This window comes from Micropterus salmoides, unplaced genomic scaffold (assembly GCF_014851395.1).
Source record: "Micropterus salmoides isolate LMB-PRFRI ecotype aquatic unplaced genomic scaffold, ASM1485139v1 Ms_hic_scaffold_2, whole genome shotgun sequence".
Lineage (NCBI taxonomy): Eukaryota > Metazoa > Chordata > Actinopteri > Centrarchiformes > Centrarchidae > Micropterus > Micropterus salmoides.
In genome coordinates, this window is record NW_024041150.1 from 6102137 (window position 1) to 6123840 (window position 21704).

General features: G+C 40.5%; 2 protein-coding genes across 4 annotated transcripts in view; both read left to right on the forward strand.

Moving 5' to 3' along the window:
- Positions 1-21704, forward strand: part of LOC119911384 (G-protein coupled receptor 4-like) — a 44947-nt gene that overhangs the window by 16166 nt on the left and 7077 nt on the right. For 2 of the 3 annotated variants that reach the window (XM_038730272.1, XM_038730271.1), the window contains exons 3-4: positions 2286-2473; positions 2583-3132. The exons of the other annotated variant lie outside the window; for it this stretch is intronic. In XM_038730272.1, the coding sequence (XP_038586200.1) occupies positions 2286-2473; positions 2583-3078 (684 nt within the window). In that variant the 3' untranslated portion in view covers positions 3079-3132. Of the gene's footprint in view, positions 1-2285; positions 2474-2582; positions 3133-21704 lie in introns of those variants that run through there. 3 annotated transcript variants of the gene reach the window in all.
- On the forward strand, positions 10410-21267 carry LOC119911424 (G-protein coupled receptor 4-like). The gene is made up of 4 exons (XM_038730319.1): positions 10410-10597; positions 18275-18462; positions 18572-19075; positions 21231-21267. Exons 1-4 carry the CDS (start codon positions 10412-10414, stop codon positions 21232-21234), a joined length of 882 nt encoding a protein of 293 aa, XP_038586247.1. The 5' UTR covers positions 10410-10411; the 3' UTR covers positions 21235-21267.

The window sequence follows — 21704 nt, forward strand, 5'->3', positions numbered from 1 at the left end:
ACATGAAGCTGATTGGACCCTAAACAGATGCAGTTTCCATGTGTGGCTCCATCCAGCCTTCTCTTAAACTGTTGAGGTTAATGGCACCATTTAGTTACAGCTCAAGACAAACATCAAACAGTCAGAGCAGTTTGAGCAGCAGTATTTGAGAGGAAATTGTGAAATCTGGAGACATTAATTTTGTATTTTGTTTTTTGAAAACTATTTGATGGATTAACAAAAAAATGATAGAGACATTCATGGAGGATGAATCGTACTAACACTCGTGATCCCCGACTTTTCATTTAACGCCATCATCAGGTCATAAATGTTCATTTGTCCAATGATTTAATTATAATAATGATACTACATTTTATTTCTATAACGCTTTAAAAGGTACTCAAATGCCCTTTACATGACAAAACAAAGACAACAAAATCAGCATATAAACCACAATAGAGAAACTAGAGATAACAAACAACTAGATAACGAAGCAAAACAGCATAAAAACAGGATGGAAACAAGACAGAAAACAGGTTAGGCTAGTCGATTACAGATTTAAAGCAGGTTTAAACAGGGCCCTGATTCAGAAAGTGGGTTTAGTGAAAACTCTGAGTTTGTTCAGCCTTAGATGAGAGAAACTCTGGGTTTTCAGTTTCACAGACCGAGATCAGATAAACTCTAAACTTACGCTGCGAACCTGACCTCCTCAGAAGGAGGTTGACTTCAACTAACGCTGAGTTTCTCTCTGACTCCTCCTGCGGAGCCTGAAGCGCCGTCTGACATTTCCTCATTCAGACTGTCGATATCAAAGCACATGCTGGAACGCTAGTACGGCGTTAGAAACATCAAAATCCCAGTTAGATAAGCTATTAGTTTGTTACCCAAACATGATCTTGGACATGACCACTTTTATGATCAATCTGTCATCGATGTATGGACAGAGGATTATCTTTGGACATCAGCACAGAATAGAATCTATAGGCTGCACTGTCCTTTATGACACAGTGACTCTGTGGACGTCAAGGCAGCTGTCAGGTTCAGATGCTCTGAAACACTTACTGTGAGCTTCATAGTGATCACTGTTTAAACTAATCTGTTTAAAACTGATCAGTGAACAAGAGGCCTAATCTTTCATACTATAGTCACACTGATCGGAGCATTCCTATCTAGTTATCATGCTGGAGATAATGTGACTATTTCTGAGTGAGGATGACTGCGGTGCAGCTGAAACTATTCATGTACTTTATAAGTGAGTTTTTCATTATTAGCTGCTGAGAGTCTGAATGTGTGTGACAGCATTTCATAAAATACAAAATGAGCCAGATTTTATTAAAGTAAAATAGACGTCAAAACAGTCAGTTTGAACCTACACACATTTTCAGCTGCAAGAAAATCATTAATAGGCTGACCTGCTGGGTCGGACTGTGACTTTACAATCACAGGTCCACGAGAAAACTGCGTCTTATATTTGATCCATGTTTTCATCTTCAGGTGCACCGGCCTTTTGTCCCGTCAGGTTCCAGCTGAATAAACACGACCTATTTAAAAACTGGAAGTAGCCTAATAGGCTAAGGAGAATTTCAGCACTTTATCATTTATTGATGAAATTCCAGTCTGCTAAATGATGAATGAGCAACGCTGTATAAAATGTGACACAACGTATTGATCCTTCCTCCACTCCTGTTTTTAAAGACTTTGTCATGGTCCACGTTGGCACCCATTCATGTTTCTACAGCACCACTGGATTAAAATGGGGGCTCTGCTCGTTATTTACCCACGTAGTATCAGAGCTCAATAGATGATTTTTTTTCATCCCCACGCAGGCGCTTCCATCAGGTTCAACATACCTGAGTTGATTGAACTAATTCTGATCATCTGTTCAGGAAACTAAAACTCAGACTTTCCCAGCTCACTCCCACCTTCTGTTAACATGGCTCCTCTTCTTATTTGTGCGATCCTCCCTGAAATGCTGATTCAAGGAGGAGAGATTCTCACCTTACAAACACAAACATGAGCCTCAAACTGCAACTCCAGTCTGGATAAATCCAGGTCATGTGTTTGAGACAGAACGCTTCATATCTGTGGCTGAAAAACTGCTGCAGAAGCTGCAGGAAATCTGGCCCTTAGTCTTGTTCCTGCAGTGATTGGCCAGTGGGTCATATCTGAGATTTCTGTTGGATGAAAAAGTCAGAAATGGCTCTGACTGCAGCTGCTGGGCAGAGCAAGATGACAGATTTGGGAGGAGGTGGACTTCACAACATGTTTCCAACTGCTTGTTGACTTTTACCAATGTTTTCCTGCAGGTGAGAAGTGATCATGTTGCTCCCATCTACCTCATCAACCTTCTCATTACCGACCTGATTCAGCTCTGCTGCATGATTGCTGATGTGGCACCAACTGTGGATGAGATTATATCTGACATCTTCATGTCTATTTACTTCTCTGCTCTGTTTGCCAGTGTTTACTTCATGGTCTGCGTCGCCCTGGAAAGGTATCTATCTGTCTATCCAGTATGTGTGGAGCTCCTTCTGTGTCTGAACATTATATTAGTTTATAACTCTGAAGCTCCTCAAAGACTTTGTGTCCATCTTGTATTACAGGTATTTGGTCATCGCCCACCCACTGTGGTACAGCCGCAGACTATCCATCAAGACCTCTGTGGTGGTCTGTGTCCTGGTCTGGGTCCTTTCTGGTGTCTGTGGCGTCTGTTTCTATGTCTTTGTTGAAAATCTGGGGACATACATAATGTTCGCCATCCTCTTCCTCCTTCCCTTCCTGCTGTTAATCTTCTGCCTGGTTGGGACCCTCAAAGCCCTGTCTGCTTCCACCTCGGTCCCCTCTGATGAAAAACGACGAACTGTGGGAGTTTTGGTTCTGTTGCTGCTTATTTACACGCTGCTGTTCCTGCCCAGCATCATATTCTACCTGGATGTAATTCATGACAATTTCATTCTGTGTCTTATGATTGTCAGGTTCAGTCCTCTTGCAGACTCAGTCCTGTATGTCTTCATGAGGAAAGGGTTCATAGACAAGCTTTTGGCCTCTGTGTGTTGCTGCAGAATGGACAGCAATGATATCAGCAGTCCATCAGTATGAATGATGACAACATTTCCACAGTCAGCTTCATGTAGGCAGAGAAAGAGGGAGAGAGAGAAAGGGGAGGAAACAGGAGGAGAAATGGAGGCCAATAGAAAGGATAGAGACGAGACAGATCCTGTCATCTACTGAGACCATTTCCAATAAGACACCTAACTGTAGAGAACAGGAAGCACTGTTTGGACTCTGCTGTGGGAGAAGTGGCTGCTGGGAAATGTTTTGGTCAACTTGCTCTGGTTCACTGTGATGGCTTCAACACATGGAAATAAAATGTGTTTTATTAGTTTGGAGCTGGAAGTTGATGTCTGTCATTATTCTCCTTTAATCCCAGAAGCAAAGCAGATATTATTTTAGATTATTTGAATTCTTGAGGTTCCTTTAGATGAATGTTTTTTAATGAGCAAGCATTTCATTAGTGTATTTTATCTGCATGATGAAGTCTGGTTTTGATGTGTGGGCTGTTACTGTTGAGCAGCAGTTGTGTGGACGAAAATGCAACAACACCTTGTTGAAAGTATGTCACGAAGAATTAAGACCGTTCTGAAGGCAACAGCGGATCCAGGCCGGTACTAGCAAGGTGTACCTAATAAAGTGGACAATGAGTGCATAGGTATACGTGAAGATGATTTTATTTTATTGTGTCGTTTGTTTGTCCTGCTGCCTTTCTTGGCCAGGATGCCTTTGAATAAGGGATTTTTATCTCAATGAGTCTTTCTTTAAATATAATAGATGAACTGAGCTCATTCTAGCCGCCTCGCCGTCTTCTTCCTAAATCTTTATTTGACTACACAAATAAGAAAAAAATGACATTTTAATTTAAAATAAGTTTAATATTTGGCGTATTAGTGATAACTGCATGTTACAGACCTATTACATGAATCGGATGTATTTTAAAGGTTGTAAAATTTAATCAGCAAAATAAGCAAATTAATAACGGAAATACAAAATAAAGTAAAAAGATATAAAGTAGGAACTTTTTGAGCATTTTCTTGATCTACAGACTCAAACCTCAAACCTCTTCTTTTTTCTTTCTGTCTTTACCTCATGTTCTTTATTCCAAATATTCTACCGTCTATGATTGTTTTTTTCCTCTGCTGTCTCTTGTTACACAATAAAATATTTATATTTCCTACTTTCTCTCCGGGTGCTCCGGCTTCCTCCCACCGTCCAAAGACATGCAGGCTAGTCTAATTGTTGGACTGGCGACCTGTCCAGGGTGGACCACGCCTTTCGCCCGATGTCAGCTGGGATTGGCTCCAGCCCCCCGCGACCCTGTACGCAGGATAAGCGGTTGATGATGGATGGATGGACATGTCAGAACTGAAGCAGTAACTGGTTTAACCACAGTATGCTGTACACCTCCAGTTCAAAGCTGCCTTGTGCTTTGCATGCAAACCTGCTTCTAAAGAAATGAGGGCAGCCATAAACACATCTAGACAGTTTATCCAGTTTAAAGCTATTTTTTTAGCATTTTGTTTAGGTTTTTTGTTATTTTGTACCATACCTTACCTGCGTTAACAAGTTTTGAGACATTATTTGCAATTCAGCAAATGATGTAAGAGAAATGAACCAAACATCGACACATTCACAGTGTCCAACAACACTAATATACAACTAATTCAACTCAAATATAACTAAGCTCACATCCCTCAGCACAAGATGGTTCAAAGGAGACAGACTGTTATGGTTTTCATGTTCATTTAAATTCTCCGTTTTGTCCTCTGTCTCCACACAGTCTGCAATGATGTAAATCTTTCTTAAAACATGAGGTGTGTTCCTGGAAATGACTTTTCATGAGACAACTGACTGTTCTGAGACTCGACTCAGGGAAAAAGCGGCTACATGTGAACATGGAGCCCTGAGAGATGTGTTAATCAGGCACAAATAGTTAATCATTAAGTCCAAGGGTCTACAGATGCAAATTAGCTTGAAGCTATAATCTGGTACAGTGCATCAAATGGTAACGTTTATGTTTTACTGTACGCTGTCCCTTTTAAATAGATAAATAAAATAAGTGAATGCTAACATTATCTGATGTTGATATTTCTCCAGTAAATGCTGACAGCTGAGATTTGAAAGAGAGTTTCATGTGTTGTGACATGATTATTGATAAATGTCTCCCAGAGGGAAAGACGTGTTTAACCAAAGAGAAGTCGTAGACAGTTAATGATCCCTCCTGTAAAGGCTGTGTAGGTGCACAGAGTCTAAATGCATTTAAGCATTTATCTGGATGTTTGGAGTGAAAGAAGAGACTCAGTGTTTCTCAGTCACTGCTTGAACATAGTGACATTTCAGTTCACCAAGCTGTATGTTTGTGTTGTTAGACAGAGTGAATGTGTCGGCCTGCAGTTTCTCCTGATCCATTTTCATGCTAAAATGGTGGTTAACAGTTCACCTTTATGTTAAAATGTTGTCTCAATAAGTGTGAAGGCAGCAGAGTGCAGATTCTGCAAATGAAGATAAAATATTCAGATGGTTCAACAGTTGGATTCATCAGACAGACAAGCCTCCACCTCCAAAGGGACATTAAACAGGTGGAGCAAAGAGTGCAGAAGACAGCACAGCGTCCCAGAACAAAGCTCCTGTACCTCAAGTCACTGAAGGATCTGGATCCAAACCTGATTCAGTGGCTGCAGTAAGTAGCTCACATCAGCACCAAAGAACCTCCTCTGTGTCATCAGGGAGCCGTTTATGAAATATAATAAGCATCGCTATTAAGACAGATTTTAAAAGTTTGATTAGATTTTTTAAATCCTGATTTCTCAGGAAGAGAAATAAGTAAAAGCAGAAGAAAACATCAGCAGGTGTGTCAGCACTGTGGCCAGTTATTGTGAGCGGCTCACATGCACATTTCCCAGTAAAATAAAATGTTGAGGAGTGTGACAGTTCTTTTTCCTGCTGATGTTCTCTATGTGTTCACTATTTCTGTGATGCATCATTTCCATATTCACGTCACTCCTTTTCCTTAGAAGAGCAGCTGTAGATCATCATCAGCCTGCTGCTTGTTATCACTTCCCATATTTGAGGTTTGGATGCAGAGGACAAACATCGGCCACTGGTGTAGGAACTCATTCAGGTGGGTCTCTCAGCTTTTAAAGGTAAATTTGATCAGATTACTTTTTTCTTCTATGAAAGAGCGTCTTAAACTGATAAATGAACATGCAAACTGTAACAACCAGACAGCTTTGGACTGTAGGTGGACAGGATACTGAGATTAAACCAGTTAGGTTTTATTTCCTTTGGGGTATTTTCACTCTCTTTCCTTAAAACACGTAAAGAAAGTATTTTAAATTAAAATCAGAAGAAAGGGTGATGAAAATTAGATAAAGTGTTATTATCACTGCCGTTGTGGTTACATGTTTTCAAACTTCTATTTCTCTTAATGGCCTGTAGGCCTCATTGACATAAGCTCATAGAATAGTTTTTGAGTAAAAAAGCTTTGGATAAAAGCTAAATGAGTAAATTTTAATCTAAAGGTGCCAGTGTAAAAAGGCCAAACCAGGTATGATGTGATGGTACCTCTTTCTTGTTAAAAGCCAAGCAGCTGAGTCTGTAGATTCAAGTTCTTTTGATGATTACAGGAGAAAAGGCTGATGCAATAATCAAAAAGTGAGGAAATAAAAGCATGTACAACAGGTTCTGCATCTCAAAGCAAATCTTACTTTGCAATATTTTTTATAGGTGGCAAAAACACGACAGGACAAACGTGATGTGATGCTCAAAACATAAATTGCTATCAAGACACCAAGATTTCTTCTAACAGGCTTGATATATTGTGAAAAGTGACCAGTAGATGACAGTAACTGGTTTACAACATGTTAGGGGTCCACTACAAGGGAGTAAGCCAGATATCGAACAGTGTAGGCCCAAAAATGACGTCAAGAACCTCCGACATGCCGTCGCACATGAGCGATGTAACTGTATTGCTTAGATTATAACTCTCTTTGTATATCTAAAAAAACACTATTCGGCTTCAAGCGACGCTACATTGGTGTTTGGCAGGAGAGCTTGTAGGTGGGCAGATTAAACAGTGATGATCCGAATCAGACAAACACACTGAGGCAAGAGAGTTTTGTTTGTTCAGCCAAGCATCTACCAGATTATGGTGTTTCTGCGGTTGCTCTACATCATTAAACCAGTGATCTGATCCAAACATCTCCTTGATTTCTACAAATGATAATTTTACACCAAAGACTAAAAACCAGGTAGGGTGTGGTCATGGCGATGAGTTTGACCTGACACTTGTTAAAAGAATTTGGGATAGTTAAAAAATCAGTAGTGAGGACATTAGAAGACTCATTATAATAATTCATGATTTAAGACCAGACTGGATATAGATTCAGGGAGTTTCATCAGAAAGGGGCCGGCTGGTTTAGGGGGCAATAAATAATAATTAAGACCAGGAGTGGGCCACCAATTCTTAACATGAGCACTTCAAAGGAAGTAAAAACATTACAAGCTACCCAATATGGACAGACGTACTGAGAGACCTACACACTCACCTACAGAAGCTTTTATGACATCCCATTCTAAATCCATAGGCTTTAATATGGATGTAACAGCTTCCACTCTTCTGAAAAGGCGTTCTACAAGATGTTGGAGTTTGTCTGTGAGAAATTGTCCCCGTTTATCCAGAAGAGCATTTGTGAGGTCAGACACTGATGTTGGACGAGACGGCCTGGCTCACAATCTCTGCTTTAGTTCATCCCAAAGGTGTCTGATAGGGTTTGATCAGGGCTCTGTGCAGGCCGGTGAAGTTAATCCACACCAAACTCATTCAACCATGCCTTTATGGACCTTGCTTTGTGCACTTGGGAACAGTCATGCTGGAAAATGCAAAAGCTGAGGCTTTAACATTTCTGTTCAGTGGAACTCGGGGGCCTAGGCCAACCCCAGAAACACAACCCCAGGTTTTGTTCTCCAGGCATTTGCCAAACCCAGACTCATCCATCAGACTGCCACACAGAGAAGAACATTTCCCCTGCTCCAGAGTCTGGAGTTTTATTTTATATACCTGTGGCAATGGGACTGAATGAAAACTAAAATATTAATGAGTAAGAGGTATGTCCCAATACTTCTGTCCATATAATTTGGGTGCATTTAAAGTGCTTCCTATAGCCAACCACAAAACCAATGTAACCAAACATTATGTTACTAAATCAGTAAAAGAGATCAAATAATTTGTCCATCGCTAATTAGGGGTGGTACTGGCGCAGTGGATAAGAAACATTCCTTTGGTGTGAGAGATCAGGGATCAGTTCCCACTGTGACATGTTCACCAATGTGTCCCTGAGCAAGACACTTAACTCCTAGTGGCTAAAGAGGCGTGCGACCTCTGATATAGCAATTGGAAGTCACTTTGGATAAAGCGTCAGCTAAATGGAAAATAAAACTTTATTAGTGAGGGATCTAACAATGAGTAGAGTCGTCTATTCTGGGTTAAAACTGAAATGAGGTTTTGGCGTTGTTAAATAATTAAAATTGCTGTGTAGGTTGTGCCTGCTTCTTTTGACAGAGCTATCTGAAATTACTGCAGGAATCTTTAGACTACAAATTGCAGTGCTAGAAGGTACCGGGCTCCTAATGTGGACAGGAGTAAAAAGTACTATGAGCCTTCACACCGGGGAGAAATTTCAAAGATGATTCTGTTGAAGATGAGCGGTGGCTCTAAAAGTCACTTCATAGTGTTCTTCTTCCAAAAGCGACAAACACTCCATGTGAAGGGCTCATGATGACCAGTAGGTGAAGCTCTCTTCTTTTGGACCAGTAGGCTTCACTATTATTTAAATTATTGTTTGTATTACTGGAGCCAGGTATGAAGGCTGAGGATCTGGCTCCATGACCCAGCGTGGAAACTGGACCTGAGATTTAAGCCGACTTTCCACTACTGTTGAGCAGGTCAAAGAAGAGGATAAAGTCGCATTTCGTCAGCTCAGGTTGCTGGCGTGCGGTATCATTGGTCGATGTAGCCAGCAGACCAGGGAGCTTTTCGAGGATGTCGATGGCTGTAGTACTGGAAAAAACTGTGTGAATGCGTTAGCGAAGTGGATGTTCCTTAATATGAAGTCTCCGACTACTATCAGCTGTCAGCTGCAGCTGCATGTAGGGTGGTCGCAGCCAGAGCCCATGTATGCTTGGATGTCTGCCTGGTCCACCTCCTTTCATTTGTCTCTGTAAACTTCTTCCCTCCAAGTTCACCAATATGGTTTCAATTTCCTCTGCCAGGAACAGTTCAAAGCAAGATTTGATGTCATCAACCCGGGATATGGCATGTCTTGTTGGACTTGGGAACATCTCTGGAGATGAAGAACAGTATATTTTCCCATTCTTATAATGGAATAAAACAACCTCAGCAAGTTCCTCATGGCTGGATTGTTCCTCATCAGTTGTGTCTTGGTCTGGATTATAATCTGTGCTGCTTTGAGTCTTCTGACACTTCCTCCTCTGTTGCATCTCCATTGTCTGTTTCCTGGTCTCTCTCCTCCTCACCAAAGGCTCACAAATAAGATTGAAAGCGTCCCTTCAGTATATCATTTCTACTGAATTATGAGCAAGGTCTCAAAATAGATTCATATACAAGGGGTGCAAGAAAAATCTATATCTTCTTTAAACGTTTACTTTTTTGTATGAATACCAACAGGTTGGGTTCCTGTGGGGGTCTAATGGGGAAAGGTTCCCACAGGGGCTACCATGGAAGCCAATAAGGGGAATTCAGGTGTGCATGTGTGCCTCGAGTAAATTTTATACACCAATTTTTACATTGCTTATTGAACCGCTCTTCCTGGATTCTGCGTCTCTATGGCGCTGATAGGTTGCCCTCAAGTAGGCGATAGGAAAGGCCTCTGGATGAGTAATATGGCGGAGAGTTTTCTGACTGCAGCACTTCACATTAGTAATATCAATTATGTGTTGGTCTTTTTATTTATGTTCTTTATTTTTTCGTTAAAGTCAACTGGAGTATAGATAAATAAATAAATTCTTCGGTTAAAACAAACACACTATCTCTCTGCTTGCTTTTGGAAGTGTGTGTGTCGGTTGTGTGTGTTGATTTTATTAGTCATGTAAACCTCCTCCAAAAAATATTTGTTCAGAACTTGTTAATCTTTTGTTATTTGATAAAAAAAATGTTAAATGTAATGAATATTTAAATGAATCTACAAAACTAAAAAGACAGCAGTTTGTGATTTGATATGATTGTGGGTAAACTATAGGTACACTGTGTTTGTGTGAACTTCACCTCACAGCTTTAGTGATGTCACTGAACAATGTTAGGTAGATATTAAAAATCTGCTCCCTTTAATAACCTGATCTCTCAAACAGGTTTCACTGAAGAATGGAAGATTTCTACTTTAACAGCACCTCACAGGACCAAAGCTATGATTACAGTAACAGCACCTCCAACTACCAGGATAACAGCAACATTAACAACGAGCGTGGCATCATGTATGTGTTGACATGCATAATCATTGCTATCGGCCTCCCTTTGACCCTCGTGGCCATCTATGCTCTTTATTCTATGGTATGTACATTCTGACTGTCGTGTCGTGAGTCTGTCCTACAGTCTGTCTGTAAAGGATCTGGATCTGGATGTAGTTTTCAGCGGCCACTAGCGGTGCAGTCTTAAGATTGCAGCCAGGCGTGTGCTCGTAAGCGTGCTCGCTTGAACCATAGACTGTATAAAACAATGGACGTAGTGCCAGTGATGCTGGTTTCTGAAGAGCCGTTTTGAAGCTCTATTTTGGCAGAGGTGGCCGTCGCCATCTTGCAGACATCACCGTGCATCACTCACTGATAACCAAAAATGGGCAAAGAGGCGGGTCATGGGTGGAGCTGAAACCGCGCCTGTCTTGATCAGCATTACTGAGTTAGCTCAGGCTTAAGAGCTAATGCTATATGCTACTCTGCGTTAGCAGAAGTAGCTTGCCTGGTTGGCGTTTGGTAGCCTGTGGCCGCATACCAGCTTATATTGGAGGTAAGTTAACCTCTAACTATACAACAGCACTTAAAGTAACTATTTCTCTGTTATTTAGGTTATACTATGCAAGGTTTAAAATGATTCAACCGTTTGTCATATATATATGTGGTAATTTGCCACATTAATTACTGTTGAACTGGTCCTACTTGACATTTTTTTATCGAGAATTTTAACCTGTCCACCTGTCAATCAAAGCTGCCACACCCCTAATGACTAAGAACTTCAAGGCTTAATATAATTTAAACAGCTGAGTTATAAAAAATTCACCTCCCACATAGTTGTCATGAGGGGCAAAATTAGTGATATACACTAAATCCATCTTTTGTACCAGGCTGTAACATTTTATTCTGCTCTAAAGTTGGGCATTTTAACATGGGGGTCAATGGGGATAGACTCCTTTTCGGAGCCAGCCTCAAGTGGCCACTCGATGAATTGCAGTTTTAGGTATTTCTGGTTTGGCTTCAGCCTGGAGACTGGAAGGTTGCCGCTTGGCTTGAACTCATGAGCGAGTAAACCTGAAACACAAACGCTTTCATACGGAGACACCGCAGTAAACCCTGTGGCTTTTCTCCTGACATGTTCAGGCTCTGTTACTTTAACGTTCCCGGGTCAGGGGCAGAGCTACATGATAACATACATTCATTGCATATAGCCAACGTGATACGTTGTCATTCGCTCCCCTGCTCTGTATATCTTTCACCGGAGGCTCAGCAATGTGAGCACAGCTACATGTGATGGATGATAATGAAACGGTTTGTGAGCTGGACTGAATATTATACATGAAATTGTTGCTTATTAATAGTAGATAGTTACATTACATTCCATTTACTTATTTGGCAGACACTTTTATCCAAACCGTCTTACATTTGAGAAACAACATACAAGCATCAACAAAGCATCAATACAGTATGAGATCTACAACTGATAATACATACTGTATTGATGCAATAAATACTAGTAAGAACTATTAGCACGTATGGCATCAATGGGGTACATACATAGGGAAAGAAGTAAGAGTTAATAAACCCAATCTGTTGGTAAAAATAAAACAAATAAAAACAACAACACATAAAATTGAAAACCATATAGCTAGTTAAATGCTTGTCTAAAAAGATGTGTCTCAAGGTGTTTTCTTAAAGTTTCCACAAAATCCAAGGCTCTCAAGGCTTAAGGGAGAGAAAGCACGATCTATCACCTCTTGTTTTAAAATGGATTCTGGGAACAGTTAAAAGGTGTTGGACTTAAAACCTCTGAGAGCGACCAGATCCTGTGCAATAGATCCTAAATGGAAAAGGGAACTTGACCATGAAACGCTCTGTAAGTAATGGTTAAAGTTTTAAAATGCACTCTAAAACCAATTGGTAGCCAATGAAGAGCCTTAAGCACAGGAGTAATGTGTGATCTCCTGCTGGTCTTTGACAAAAGTCTTGCAACTGCATTCTGTACAACTTGCAGTTTGTCCATGGGGGATTTGTTTAAACAAGTGTGCAGTACATTGCAATAATCCAAACAAGAAACAAGAAATAAAAGCATGAACAAGCATCTCCAGCTCTTCTTTAGAAACCATAGATCTAATCTTAGCAATGTTCCTGAGATGGAAAAAACAGGAACGAACCACAGATTTAACATTAAAGCTGCAAGCAGCGTTGGGCGGGCCCTCGCACATGTAACGCATCGAGCTGTGAGGTGGCCATGTTTTGTCAGAAACAGCTTACTTCCTTTTACCAGTGGGTGGCGCTATGAGGTTGAGTGAATATTTTGATGTAGATGTGTTCAGGACGGGACTGTTATTGACCATGTAAAGTTCTTGTTTCATGGCAAACCGGTAATGTTTGATGCCACGCCACGGACAAGCCCAAATCATTTTTACAATCTAAGAGCATTTACATATTAAGGTATCTGACTCTAAGTCTTTCATTTGGGATTTAAATGCCTTTAGCGAGATTAATTCTGTGAGTTTCAAGTCCTTTTGCAACATACACCATGCTGAAGTTGCAGAATACAGAAATCCCTTCTTTCCCATTTCCATACAGGTATTTGGCACAGTGAGCATAAAGAAGTCTTTAGAACGCAAAGAGTGTTGCCCATTACTTTGCTGCATGATATGAACACATAGATAGCTTGGCAGAGCTATGCATATATAAAAAATTGTGTGCATCATATATAAAAGATCACCATAGTCCAGAACAGATAAAAAAGTGGTGGCCACAAGTTGCTTTTTTACATTAGAAGAAACACACAACTTATTTCGAAAATAAACACACAGTTTTAGCCTCAGCTTTTTCACCAGGTACAGCACATGTGGCTTAAAAGTCAGGGAGTCATCAATCAAAAGACCGAGGTATTTATAGGAGTTAACAACCTCTATTTTACTTCCCCACAGAGTGACAACCAGAGGAATGCTTTGTGGCCTGGTCCTGGATTTGGCAAACAACATAAGTTTGGTCTTATCTGCATTTAGAACTAATTTCAGCTGCATAAGGGTATTTTGGACTTCAATAAACACATTTTACAAATATTCAATTGCTTGTACAAGAGCTGACGCGCAACAATATATGACAGTATCATCAGCATAAAAATGAAGATTAGCATTTGACACATTTTGACCTATATTGTTTATGTAAATAGTGAATAAAAGTGGATCTAATACAGAGCCCTGTGGTCCACCCTTAGTGACTGCTACAGTATTGGAACATAGACCATCACATCTAATACACTGAGACCTATTGCTAAGGTAGTTTGAGAACCAAACAACTGCTTGCTCATAAAGTCCTGAGTTAATAAGTCTAAGTTTTAATACTTCATGATCAACAATATCGTAAGCTTTGGACAGATCAATAAAGATTAATGCCAAATGTTGCTTCTTGTCAAGTGCTACCAAAACGTCATTTACCACCTTCATTGCAGTTGTGATGGTGCTATGTCTTTTTCTGAAGCCTGATTGATATGTAGCTAAAACGGCATTTGAGTATAAAAACTCCTTTAATTGATCACTCACAAGACCTTCAAGAATTTTAGCTGGTACTGATAAATTAGATATTGGCCTGTAATTATTTAAAATAACTTGGTCACACCCTTTTAATAAAGGGAGAACAAAAGCTGATTTCCATATCCTTGGAATTTCCTTATTTTCCACTGTAAGGTTAAAAAGATGTGTAAGAGGCACAGCTACAAAATCAACTGCCAGTTTCAAGAAATAATTATCAATAAGGTCAGGTCCTGAGGTTTTTCTACAATCCAAGGATTTTAGGGCTTGATGGACTTCTTGCACCAAAAATTAAATTTAAAGACTGATATATTGATATATCCTGGCTTGTCAGTACAGGGATTTACAGACTCAGGACAAGTAGAATCAGAAAGCGATTTTATGGTTTTTCAAAATCTCCTAAGTTATATTCAGATTTGGCTGTCTTAATAAAAGAGGCTGTCTAAATGCAAGCCAATCAGATGTAGAACCTGTTATGCTCATGAATAATTTCTGCTGGCTCTGGGGAAAACCAGGGGTTGTCATGTCCCTTTACTCTGTATCTCCTGAATGGGGCATGTGTATTTACAGTTGGTACGGAAAGTATTCAGACCCCTTTAAATTTTTCACTCTTTGTTTCATTGCAGCCATTTTCCAAAAATCAAAAAAGTTCATTTTATTTCTCAGTAATGTACACTCAGCACCCCATCTTGACAGAAAAAAACAGAAATGTAGAAATTTTTGCAAATTTATTAAAATAGAAAAACTGAAATATCACATGGTCATAAGTATTCAGACCCTTTGCCGTGACACTCATATTTAACTCTGGTGCTGTCTATTTCTTCTGATCATCCTTGAGATGGTTCTACACCTTCATTTGAGTCCAGCTGTGTTTGATTATACTGATTGGACTTGATTAGGAAAGCCACACACCTGTCTATATAAGACCTTACAGCTCACAGTGCATGTCAGAGCAAATGAGAATCATGAGGTCAAAGGAACTGCCTGAAGAGCTCAGAGACAGAATTGTGGCAAGGCACAGATCTGGCCAAGGTTACAAAAAATTTCTGCTGCACTTAAGGTTCCTAAGAGCACAGTGGCCTCCATAATCCTCAAATGGAAGACGTTTGAGACGACCAGAACCCTTCCTAGAGCTGGCCGTCCGGCCAAACTGAGCTATCGGGGGAGAAGAGCCTTGGTGAGAGAGGTAAAGAAGAACCCAAAGGTCACTGTGTCTGAGCTCCAGAGATGCAGTCGGGAGATGGGAGAAAGTTGTAGTAAGTCAACCATCACTGCAGCAATCCACCAGTCGGGGCTTTATGGCAGAGTGGCCCGACGGAAGCCTCTCCTCAGTGCAAGACACATGAAAGCCCGCATGGAGTTTGCTAAAAAACACCTGAAGGACTCCAAGATGGTGATAAATAAGATCCTCTGGTCTGATGAGACCAAGATAGAACTTTTTGGCCTTAATTCTAAGCGGTATGTGTGGAGAACACCAGGCACTGCTCATCACCTGTCCAATACAGTCTCAACAGTGAAGCATGGTGGTGGCAGCATCATGCTGTGGGGGTGATTTTCAGCTGCAGGGACAGGACGACTGGTTGCAATCGAGGAAAGATGAATGCGGCCAAGTACAGGGATATCCTGGACGAAAACCTTTTCCAGAGTGCTCTGGACCTCAGACTGGGCCGAAGGTTTACCTTCCAACAAGACAATGACCCTAAGCACACCGCTAAAATAACGAAGGAGTGGCTTCACAACAACTCCGTGGCTGTTCTTGAATGGCCCAGCCAGAGCCCTGACTTAAACCCAATTGAGCATCTCTGGAGAGACCTGAAAATGGCTGTCCACCAACGTTTACCATCCAACCTGACAGAACTGGAGAGGATCTGCAAGGAGGAATGGCAGAGGATACCCAAATCCAGATGTGAAAAACTTGTTGCATCTTTCCCAAAACGACTCATGGCTGTATTAGATCAAAAGGGTGCTTCTACTAAATACTGAGCAAAGGGTCTGAATACTTATGACCATGTGATATTTCAGTTTTTCTTTTTTAATAAATTTGCAAAAATTTCTACATTTCTGTTTTTTTCTGTCAAGATGGGGTGCTGAGTGTACATTACTGAGAAATAAAATGAACTTTTTTGATTTTTGGAAAATGGCTGCAATGAAACAAAGAGTGAAAAATTTAAAGGGGTCTGAATACTTTCCGTACCCACTGTATGATTTATGTAAAACCCTCATTAAATAATGTCCAAGCTGTCTCCACATCAGGGATAAGCTCTATTCTACTCCAATTAAAATGAAAAAAAATCATGATAAAACCAATGTTCATTAAAATGTTTAAGATTCCTTTTACAAATGACATGTGATTTTAATTTAGGGACCTTAGTGTTCCTGAGGGCAGCCACATCACAATGGTCACTTATGTCATTGCAAGAAATCCCCAATAGATGAGAATTTATGAGGAACATTTGTCAGAATCAGAAGTTGCATCATAGACTGTAACGCATAACTTGGGGCAAATATCGTCAATATTTACTGCCAGAACAGTAATTCATTTCACACCTCTGAAACACGAGACAGGTTTGTCGGAGGGGGACAAAAAAAGTCAAATGTAGCAAAGGAAAACTCTTGCACACTGTCTAACTTGCAAAAAATAATTATTAATATATTAATATATCAAGTTACAACAATTTTCTGTGTCATGGCGAAGCGCGGAACTTTGGTTCGCAGTGGATTCAGCAAGGGCAGCAGAGTGGCTCCTCTTCATGGCCACCACAGCGCTTTATCAGTATCTAAGGCCACTTTCACAGCGCTACTCGTAGTGGCTCGTGTCATACTCAATGGACAGATAGATGAACAGCCTGATCTGCAGCAAGCCATCTTCAGCGTTCCTTTGGGGAAGGAGAATCAGGGGTTCTACTACTGTTACTTCCTGGACAGGAAGAAGATGTGAGGAATGAGGCCCATCCTAGATCTGTCATTGTTCAGTAGGGTGATTATGGAAAGACTTTTCTGCATGTTGACAGTGAAGCAGGTGTTGGAGTATGTGTGCCAGGGGGACTGGCTCACCTCCATTGACCTAAATGAGCGCAGGTAAGGGGTCAGAGAGCGGGGGTGACAGCGTGGCAGTGGGGGAAGGTGATTGTTAGAAGATGGTGTTGGAGTGGGGGAGAGGTGTGACTGTGGGCTTCTCAAACCTACAGTAGAATCCATTCAGCTCGTCAGCCGGTCGTTGAGTACCAGTAGTGTTGGAGGATGGTCTCCTGTAGTTTGGGAGTGTCTTCAGGCCTCTCCACACTGACGCAGGGTCGTTGGCTGCAAAGCTGCTATTTAGCTTTCCAGCGCAGCGCAGCTTTGATCTCTTTAGTCAGTGTCCTGGCCTGGTTGTACAAGACTCTGTTCCCACTTCTGAAGGCCTCTTCCTTGGTCTGACAAAGCTGCCTAAGTTTTGCTGTGAACCAGGGTTTTCGGTTGTTGTATGTGCGGAAGGTTTTATTCGGCACACATATCTCACAAAAACTGATGTAAGATGTCACAGTGTCAGTTAGTTCATCCAGGTCAGTGGCTGCAGCTTCAAAAACACTCCAGTCAGTGCAGTCAAAGCAGGCCTGTAACTCCAGCTTTGTAGGCTCCTACTTATTCTAGGCTGTTCAGTAGCCTAAATGTTTTGATTCAGTATTTTCAAGTCTTTCCTTAGAATTCAATATGTGTTTTCTTTAATGATTTCCTTTCTTGATTAGAGAGGCTGCTGTCAGTGCATCCTGGCCGATCCTGTCAGATTGTCTGAGATTTAAATAATCACTGAAGTAATGCTGCAGTAGCTTATACCTTACCTACAGCGTCTTTCTTAATGGGGCAACAATGCATCCTATTTCACCCATCCACAACCTACCCGCTATTAATGAGAAGGTTGATTTTAATGACAAAGACCCACCCGATCAGCGGATATAACTGTGATCCGCAAATCACTAGAACCCACCTATGCAGTCATATATTACTATCTGATCCATTTAATAGTGGTGAAAGTAACTCAAAAATAGTATTAAGCATTACAAATCAGAGACAGTAATATTGTAATATAAGTAATTACTCTCAAATGACAATACATTTTGGAAGTAACTTGCCCAACACAATCCATGATTAGTTGGAATGGTGTTCACCATTCAGAGCAAGATGACAGATTTGGGAGGAGGTGGACTTCACAACATGTTTCCAACTGCTTGTTGACTTTTACCAATGTTTTCCTGCAGGCGAGAAGTGATCATGTTACTCCAATCTACGTCATCAACCTTCTCATTACCGACCTGATTCAGCTCTGCTGCATGATCGTTGAGGTGGTACCAAATGTGGATGACATTATATCTTTGGTCTTCTATTGTATTTACCTCTCTGGTCAGATTGCCAGTGTTTACTTCATGGTCTGCATCGCCCTGGAAAGGTATCTATCTGTCTATCCAGTATGTGTGGAGCTCCTTCTGTGTCTGAACATTATATTAGTTTATAACTCTGAAGCTCCTCAAAGACTTTGTGTCCATCTTGTATTACAGGTATTTGGTCATCGCCCACCCACTGTGGTATCACTTTGGACGAACCATCAAGATTTCTGTGGTGGTCTGTGTCCTGGTCTGGGTCCTTTCTCTTGTCTTTGTCATCCTTTACTATTTTTTTGATTATCTGGTCACAGACATAATATTCGTCACCTTCCTCCTCCTTCCCTTCCCACTGTTAATCTTCTTCCTGGTTGGGACCATCAAAGCCCTGTCTGCTACCATCTCGGTCCCCTCTGATGAAAGACGAAGAATTGTGGGAATTTTGGTTCTGGTGCTGCTTATTTACACCCTGCTGTTCCTGCCCAGCATCATTTGGTACATAAAATATCTGAATGAAAACTATGACGAGATCCTTGACAGCCTGTCTTTCATCTTTGTTAAGTTGAGTCCTCTTGCAGACTCAGTCCTGTATGTGTTCATGAGGAAAGGGACCATAGACAAGCTTTTGGCCTCTGTGTGTTGCTGCAGAATGGACAGCAATGATATCAGCAGGTCATCAGTATGAATGTAGTGAACAGCCAGTGTGGATTTGATCATTTTATATCAAATAAATTTGGAGATCCCAAATTCTTTCTTTGTCTCTCCCTGAGAGAAAGAGGAGGGGGGTTGAGATATCAACCCTCAACAGACAGCAGAAGTACCCCAAAGGAGGGGGTGAAAGGTTTGTTTTCCCCTAAGTGCTGTTTTGGGCAGTTAGATCGTAAAACTTACCACCTCTGGTGAAGCTGAGATACACAGACTCTATGCATGACTGTTAAGATGACGATATTAACATTACACAGAGACTAACCTCAAACTGAACCAGGCCGTGAGGACCTCAGCAGCCGTAAACTAAACAACCTCTAAACACTCCCAAGACCAAAAGGGACAGGGTAACCACGGTAACGAAGTTCTTCTTTCAGATTACTTCCAAACATCAAAGATCTCCTCTTCAGTTTTGACTCTCTACCCCACCAAAGAGCCATTAATTTGGACTCTTAACATGCCCTCTCACTTTCACAGCTAGGTTTGAGGAATTCCAGACGCCAGAGAAGGACACTGCCCCGAATTCCTTTGTGTCGACAAATGAATACTGTCTCTTTATAACTTGCCTATTACCTTGTTTAATTAAATAATCTTTAAGTTACTTAGGAGGTCTCTTCACTGCATTTAAGTAGATATCTTACCATGTTGTTGTTGTTGAAAAGAAGAATCCATAATTTGCTTAGTTTTAATCTTCCTCACTGATATTCCTTTAGTTTATGTTATACTAATGCCATGCTTCAACACCGTTTTATATAGTTTCTTAGAAATTATATGATAAAGAAATGTTATCCTGTGCTACTTGATTAATTTTCCAGCTCAAATGTAATGTTAAATAACTAATTTGTTTTAAAGAAATAATCGAAGTGATCTTCAGTCTCCTCATGGAGCCAGAGTTCCCCCAAGAGGACAAACTAAGTATTACATGCCATCGTTCTGAAATGCCGCTTCTGCTGTATTTCATTGTTCATAATATTATGCCATGTTCGTATAACTTGCATATATATATATATTTAAATATGAATTTTTAAAAGCCAATATTATCCAGGAAGCTACTTAAGTTTCTTAATCTGACGTGGTCTCTACAAAATGTTAACCTTTTTAATGTTTAACTATTGACTTTAGTCAGCACTGATTGTTTTTACCCTTTTTATCAAATGCTTAAAACCAAGAACAGTATAACCGTTTGACATCTAAGGTTCCATTGTGGAGAGGTATTTGATTAAAATACGCGCATATAGTCTTTAGGACCATATTAAAAGTTAATACACCGAAGTCTCGGAGGAGACAGGAAGCCAAGCCCCCTGGTGACACGCCCCAAGGGGCCAGACAAACGAAGTAGTAACAAAGGACAATCAAACCAACAACCCGAGCCAAGGTTAAAAGCCTACCACTGCAAGTTTTCTTCAAACCAAGCCAATTGAGGGTGGATCTCCAGAGAAATTCCCTGGCAGAGAAAGCGAGTCCTAACCGAGAACGCACGAAACTCAGCCAGTGTGAAGCAGGCCGAACACCAACCGACTGGAGAAACAACAAGCAGTGAGGCTAAAACCCTGCATTCTGTGGTTGAGTTAATGTCCAATAGTCTGTTCATCCATTAGCTTTAATCCTTAATCATTCCAGCCTAAAACTCCTAGACAAATTTAACTGAGTTAGTATCATATAAACTGCACTTATTAGTTCTCTTTCTCTCTATGTATCACATAACAACTCAATTTACATTTAACTCCACTACATTCTCATTGTTTGCATCATGTTTGTTTAGCCATTGTTTATTTCTTTGATGTATATTTAACCGCATTCATATCCACCTTTTAGTTATAATAAATTTATAAATTTCACCGTAATCACAAGAAATGTGTGTGTGTGTGTGTATTGTTTAGCTCCAGGTCACTGTAATGGAGGATTTACGCCTTCAATATGAGATTGACTGACTGATTTTATAGAAGTGATTAAGCAATTACTTCTAACTGATCACTAGGAATAATTGTGTAATTATTAAACCCATAATGTTACCCATGGATTCCAGAGACCCTGGGCGAACAGAATTTCCCTCGTTGGTGCCCTAACGAGGATTTATTCTGAAATATTAATATTCATAATTTGTATTAAAAATCATACGTAGACATGCTACATGAATGATGACAACATTTCCACAGTCAGCTTCATGTAGGCAGAGAAAGAGGGAGAGAGAGAAAGGGGAGGAAACAGGAGGAGAAATGGAGGCCAATAGAAAGGATAGAGACGAGACAGATCCTGTCATCTACTGAGACCATTTCCAATAAGACACCTAACTGTAGAGAACAGGAAGCACTGTTTGGACTCTGCTGTGGGAGAAGTGGCTGCTGGGAAATGTTTTGGTCAACTTGCTCTGGTTCACCGTGATGGCTTCAACACATGGAAGAGAGAAATATACAGTGAGGAAAATAAGTATTTGAACACCCTGCTATTTTGCAAGTTCTCCCACTTAGAAATCATGGAGGGGTCTGAAATTGTCATTGTAGGTGCATGTCCACTGTGACAACATAATCTAAAAAAAAAAAATCCAGAAATCACAATGTATGATTTTTTAACTATTTATTTGTATGATACAGCTGCAAATAAGTAT